Here is a 7,264-nt window from a genome sequence, read left to right on the forward strand (position 1 = left end):
TGCTTGTATGTATGCAGGTATGATATGATTAAGTTTATTGCTGGAGCTGCTTGTATGCATGCAGGTATGATATGATTAAGTTTATTGCTGGAGCTGCTTGTATGTATGCACGTATGATATGATTAAGTTTATTGCTGTAGCAGCTTGTATGCACGTATGATATAATTAAGTTTATTGCTGGAGCTGCTTGTATGCAGGTATGATATGATTAAGTTTATTTCTTGTATGCAGGTTCACAGGTGATGGCTAACGGAGCCTTGCGCATCAACGCCACCAGCGTGACGGATAGCGGCAGGTACATGTGCGTCGCAGAGAACGAAGCGGGAACAGCGTTCGGGGACGTGCAGCTGCTCGTGCATGGTAAACCAGCTACTGATGGGGGTCAAGGTTAAGGTCAAGGTTAGGGTTAGGGTTTGGGTAAGGGTTTGGGTAAGGGTTACGGTCAAGGTTATGGTTATAGGGTCAGAGTCAGGGTCAGTGAAAAGGTTATAGGGTTGGAGTTAGGATTGTGGTTAGGGTTAGGGTTACGGTTAAGGTTAGGGCCAGTGTCAGGGTCAGGGTTAGGGTAAAGGCCATGCAAAGTCAGGGTCAGGGTAAAAGTTAGGGTTATGGTTAGGGTCAGCGTTAGAGTTAAGGTTAGGGCCAGAGTCAGGGTCAGGGTTAGGGTGAAGGCCAGAGTCAGGGTCAGGGTAAAAGTTAGGGTTGGGGATAGGGTTGGGGTTAGGGTTAGGGTTAGGGTTAGGGTTAGTGTTAGTTTTAGGGTTAGTAATAGGGTTGGAGTTCGAGTTAGTGTTAGGGTTACGGTTAAGGTTAGGGTTAGGAGTAGTTAGGGTAAGGGTTGGTGTAAGGCTCATGGTAGTGTAAGGGATGTGGTTAACATTGGTACTTAACATTGGTTATTATACATTATACATTGGTCATACATTGGTTATTACATAACAAATCAATTCCGCACAAAATCATCCATGCATTACAGCAGATAGGGTCGTAGATGCGGTGATAGCTCACCGTCATAACCCGTACGTAATTCTCACATCATTGCTTCGAAGTATGAAGTGCTTCTTTGGGCTTCTGCGTTTAATCTCGCGTGCTTACACCTCTTCGTGCTGTGACCTGTTCTCATAGTTGCACCGTCGATGGAGGATAGTGATGTCAACTACAGTGTGATCGTCGGTCGTGACATCATGCTTCAGTGTGAGGTCAGCGGGGAACCGACGCCTTCCATATCGTGGCTGCACGATGGCATGGCCATCACCAATCCCAGGTAGAATTTTACATTAAAAAAAACATAAAGAAAATTACATAAAGAAAACAATAAAATTACATAAAATTACATTAAACAGCTTTTTGAAAGGTTCTCGTTAGTTTTTTCTCGATATATTTCTTCACGCTTTCAAAACTATCGAGAAAGTCCCAAAAAGCTGTTTAATGTTATTGTATGTAATTTGATTGTTTGGTTTTTTAGCTCGGCTGACGAAGTCAGATGCAGCTTGTAGAATCGCATGATTGTCTGTCCGTCCGTGTGTCCGTCCGTGCGTTCGTGCGTCCGTCAACAATTGGGCACAAATCTTAACCGCTCAACGTACGGTCTTGATATTTGGGACGTCAGGGGGATCGCGAAAAGGACTCGTGATGTCGAATTTGGGGGTCAAGGGTCAAAGGTTGAGATGTGTCAATGAAGGGGGAATATTTTCCCCTTAACTTAGGGTATAGGAGGAAATACGGAATTGCGGCACAAATCAACGGCTCGACCCACGCTCTTAATATTCGGTGTATAGTGTGATGGTGAGGAAACCCATCACCAGTGTGAAATTGGAGGTCACAGGTCAAAGGGTAAGGAGGGAAAGGTCAGATATCAGGCATTTTCTGAGGACATGGTCTAACGGACCCAGTGGAAAACATTTTTGTTTCAGCACTGACCTACCGTTTTTATCACTTTATTGAAAGGACCATGAAATCTACTTTCCGCTGACGTGCAAAGAGTAAGTGTCTGATAACCTTTTGATTCTGAAGAAGAGGGTTAAACCTGGATTTGTTGATTGTTAACAAAGGACTGAACTGCTTTTGCTATTAGAGCCCCCTCCACCCTCCCCTCCCCCACCACACCACCACGCTGCGCTCGACGCATATCCATATATACATTAATATTAGCAAATTAACCTAGGACCGTTGTCACAACAACTGATGTAATATTAAACGTATCAGTGATAGGAACGCTAACATATCATCAGCGAGTGAATATAATACCAATAGCATAATAATCAATATTATAATATCAATATTATATAATCAGGGGTAGAAATTAGTATTGAAAATGTCACAGGGCCAGCGGGCCTGTAGGTACAGGGATACACGACCCGTTCATTCCCTAGATACTGTTTATGCATGCGGGAGGGAGGCATCTTTCTAGGGCCGTCAGGTTTGCTCATATTTTAAAATGTCAGGGCCCGCAGCCTTAAATAGGCATCGGGCCCGCGGCGGCCTGGAAGATTTCTCGTCGTTCGACCCATTGAATCAATAAAATAGAAAAATCGATTATATATATTGACTCCTATATTCGTCATGCACTATGATAGATGATGGAGGAAGCGATGAGGAGCAGGTGCGGTTTGTTTGATGGCTCTCGATGTCATATGTCTCTGCAGGTACCAGCTGTTGCACTCTGGCTGGCTTCAGGTGAGGTTGGCCACGCCCGACGGACGCCGGTCAGAACTACCTATGCAGGGCAGAGAACGACGCTGGCTTCGCGCGTCCAAAGGCCATGCAACTCGTCCCGTGCCAAGGCTGCTGCGGCCTTACCTACTTATATTACCTACTACTCATTTACTACATTATCTAATTACTACTACTAATTAAGATTATGTAATTATAATTGTTTACTATAGTTACTTGTGTTAATGACTATAGCTAGATGGAGCAATAATTTAGGGCAGGAAATCATTTTGTATCGTTCTTCAGGCTAACGCTCCATTAGGAGTGTTCCCAACTTTGATATCATCAATGATTAATGATTAATGATTGATAATCCTAACCCTAATCCTAACCCTAACCTAAATGACATTAAACCACAAACTAATATATGATCATATATATATATATATGTTATTATGACCATTAATGACATTAAAGTTGGGAACACTCCTAATGGAGTATCACCCGTTCTTCATGAGATTCCATCGCTTGCTGTTTATTGTGGCATGGTTTTCAGCAGCCATTTGGCGATTACTTGTTAGTCCATTCATCATATCGGTCTGGTCATTCCTCATGGATATGTGTGGTAGTATTTAGCGCTTTTTATAGAATGACTTCAATGATGCATGCATGAGGCGCAGGATCTATGAGAAGTCATGCGCCATTTATCATATCTCTGTATTCCTGGGGTTGCAATGAAAGAGTGTACGGTTAACATAAACCTTAAATTGACTACGTCACGAATTTTCTATGGTAAAATTTGTAAAAATTTTGTTGCCATTTTTTTACATTAAAAGTAAGAACTAACGGGTCTAAACGTATTGTCAAATTCTTACCTGATAAGATAAAATTCTCAACTAGTTATCAACTAGATCTCAACTTGTTCAAACGATAACAACTCTCAACTAGTTAAAAATCCAAAAAACCTGGAGGATTTGACATTAGTGTTCCTGACATTAATTGCTTGCTATGGGCTATGTATGAGTCACGAGTGTATGTTCACATCGAACAATATAGTAAAATAAGAAATATAATGCAGCAATTTATAACCATAAAAAGTGAACAGAATTACTTATATTTTGTGAAAAAGTGGAAATATTTTTTTTATTTTTTACTATTTACGGTGACGTAATCACTTTAAATAAACAAACATCCGTAGGCCTATAGAAGAAGAAAAATAAGAATCGCACTTCTTTAGCAATGTTCATGCGGGTTGTATGAGGTGGATCTTGATCTATATATTAGCAGTGAGTTGTTAGAGTTTTGTGATTTTGTTCTCTGCAGTTCCGCCCAGCATAGTCACCGCGGAGAAACATTACACAGTCATAGCTGGACGACCCATCTCACTGCCATGCCAGGTAACTGGCTATCCGCCCCCAAAGATTGCTTGGAGGAAGGACAGCCGATCGTTCGACGAAAGCGACAACGAGGGAAGAGTTAGGATGATCCCATCTGGCGCCCTCTATATTGAGGCAGCAGAGGTAAGCTGTGTGATCATCTGGCACCCTCTATATTGAGGCAGCAGAGGGAAGCTGTGTGATCAAAGAAATTTTTAGAAACGATTCACATATAGATACAAAAAAGGAACATTGATGACAGTTCATATAACAGTCGACAGAACATCATGTTCATAACAGTCATGACAGAACAACATGACAGGACATAAATTTGTCATACAAGTACATTACTAATTTCACCGCATGATGTGTTCATGGTATTCTGTCGGTGCAGCTATGAGTATATAGCCACAGCAAGTTTGAATTTTGATATCAGCCATGTTTGTTCACGGCAGCCATGTTTTTCCGTGATATCTATCATTGCTCATAACAGCCATGTTTGATCTTGTTGTTTGTCTGTGTGTCATGCAGGCTGCAGACGATGGTAGATTCATCTGCGAAGCCATCAACAACGCCGGGCGGCAGTACAAAGATATCCGCCTCACAGTTCTTGGTAAGATTCCCATGTATTCCTTTCCATAATCTTTTTCCCCCTTTCCTTTTCCTATTCCACCCCTTATCTTTTTTCTTTTTCTATTTTTCTTTTTTTTTCTAATTTTCTCTCATTTCTATTTTCTTTTTTTACATGTTCTTCTTCTTTCTTCTGTTCTTCCTTTTTGTGCATTTCTTTTACAGCTGTTCTTTATTCTACCGCTTCCATATCTGACGAACATGTTAGCGGACTCTTCATGGATATAGTGTCGTTTTACATCGTTTGTCGTGATATGAAACAAACATTTTCCTAAGTCAATTAAGTCATACGACCATATATTCTGTTATCTTATCATACACTTGTTATCTTACATTTGTTTGATATCGGTTTAAGAGCTATTTCAAGACCTCATATATGTTACCCTGTATGTCCTGTACTGATGAAAATAAAAATTACTTTACTTTACTTTACTTTTACTTTATCTTCTTTCTTTTCAGTGCCGCCAACGTTCGTACGAAAGCCAGAGAATAAGGTCGTGACGGAGAAGGACTCTGCAATAATGCGATGTGCCGCCAGGGGAACACCTATCCCGACTCTCAAATGGATTCACAACAACACAGAGGTTGAAGGTATATGCGTTGCATTGCGTATGTGTGTTTATCATAGAGATCGATGCTAAACGAAATGGTTGCATTTATTTCATATAGCACTCATCGTTATACTTCAGAGTGTATGATTTATGATGATATTTGTTCGTTGACGATTTAGCGTGGCAATATTTAATATGCCATGGTAGTATACATTCTCATCTTTATCTAAATCACACAGCAATGTCTATTAACAAGATTGCTCGTGCTTACAGACCGTGTGTCAGTCATCTACCTGCTGCTAGTTTGTACCAGAAACAAAGTATTGGAAAGATATTAAGATCCAACAGTGTGAAATCTATAATAATAACATCACCGTAATTCACGATTATTAATGATTACTTAAAAACAATTAATAATTACATAATTATTTATTAATAATTACATAATTATTTATTAATAATTACATAATTATTTATTAATAATTACATGATTATTTATTAATAATTACATGATTATTTATTAATAATGTTGTTCTCGTCGTGTAGCGGCGTACAGTTCTGGGGGACAGAGTGAGCTGCAGTTCAGAAAGGTGCTGAAGGAGCATGCCGGTGTGTACACGTGTATAGCGAGCAGCACGGCAGGTGATGTCACCACTACTGCCTACCTGACTGTGAAGAGTAAGTATCGGCAAGCTATAGCGTTTCCTTGAGAGTTGTCTTTGTGGTTTTCGATCGGCGGTTGTAATCGAACGGCTTCTTTTTACAGAGAAGCGTTTAGTTGGTGTAAGCGTTTTCTGATACGATTAGAGTTAGGGTTATGGTTAGGTTTAATGGTTAGGGTTAGGGTTAAGGTTTGGGTTAGGGTTAAGGTTGAGTTTAGGGTTAGGGTTAGGGTTAAGGTTATGGTTAGGGCTATAGGAACTGCATTACCACAACATTCGACATTCACATGTGTTACCTGCTGACGTGTCATACAGCAACACTCACCTTTATTACCCCTGTTGCTACAGTTCCGCCACGAGTGCTCGTCTCTGGCACAGAGTCAGTTCGCTTCTCTGACCGCGCCGTACTGAACTGCACGGCCCGCGGCGACCCGCCCCCGACCGTGTTCTGGGTGAAGGATGGCCGGCCAGTGCCGCTGAACAACCGCGTTCAGCAGATGCGAGATGGCTCCCTGGTCATCTACGACATAGAGGTGAGTACGTGGAACTAGATGAATCACATAGCTGGTGTGGTGATTATATATTAGTTATATTATTTAAGTGTTATTTATTGTTATTTATATATCATCTATATTTAGATATTATTATGCTATCATGGTCGCCGCAGCTTGTAGACCATACAGCTTGCGCAATCTTCAAAATGGCGGCAAAGGCAAAAGGCCACGCGATAACATGGCATCGGTGTGACCTCTAAGTAACCTCTTAGTTAACGGTTACATCGGTTTCAGTTATTTTTATACCTTCATACTTGTACAAAGCACTACCAGTGTAGCTCCTTAATTCGCTTCTGCTACATGCAGGAACCCCGTTCCCTGTAGCCGGAGCGAAGGGGCTACACAGGTAAAGTTAACTCGTACCAGCCTGATAGTTTGAAGCGCTGTACGTGTTGGATATCTTGTGTAGATATGAATTCGTGACGTGACGTCGGAATTTTCCAGGGCACGGACTCTGGAGAGTATAAATGCGTGGCCACGAACGACGCCGGCATGGGCGAGGGAACTTCCATGCTTACAGTCAAAAGTACGTACGCATACATATCTGGTATTCTATAGCCACTATAGCCACTGTCACTGCCAGTCGTTGGCATTGCCTGTAGCAGTGACAACGATGGTTGTAGTGTAAGAGCTTAGGGCCAACGTTGGCGTATGGTTGGCATGCATGGTCACGGTTGGCAAGTGGTTGGCTGCATGACTTTGGGCCAACGTTGGCGTATGGTTGGCATGGTCACGGTTGGCAAGTGGTTGGCTGCATGACGTTGGGCCAACGTTGGCGTATGGTTGGCATGGTCACGGTTGGCAAGTGGTTGGCTGCATGACGTTGGGCCAACGTTGGC

The 7,264-nt window shown here is 41.8% G+C and overlaps 1 protein-coding gene across 1 annotated transcript in view; it reads left to right on the forward strand.

The window, feature by feature from the left end:
* Positions 1 to 2,666: 2,666 nt before the first annotated feature.
* Positions 2,667 to 7,264, forward strand: part of LOC106816817 (hemicentin-1-like) — an 11,950-nt gene continuing 7,352 nt past the window's right edge. Inside the window, 7 exon segments of the mRNA XM_014821449.1 lie at positions 2,667 to 2,783; positions 3,976 to 4,172; positions 4,560 to 4,641; positions 5,118 to 5,249; positions 5,756 to 5,887; positions 6,220 to 6,404; positions 6,870 to 6,951. Of these exon segments, the coding sequence (XP_014676935.1) occupies positions 2,762 to 2,783; positions 3,976 to 4,172; positions 4,560 to 4,641; positions 5,118 to 5,249; positions 5,756 to 5,887; positions 6,220 to 6,404; positions 6,870 to 6,951 (832 nt within the window). The 5' untranslated portion in view covers positions 2,667 to 2,761.

The sequence above is a fragment of the Priapulus caudatus genome, unplaced genomic scaffold, assembly GCF_000485595.1.
Source record: "Priapulus caudatus unplaced genomic scaffold, Priapulus_caudatus-5.0.1 Scaffold1495, whole genome shotgun sequence".
NCBI lineage: Eukaryota > Metazoa > Priapulida > Priapulimorpha > Priapulimorphida > Priapulidae > Priapulus > Priapulus caudatus.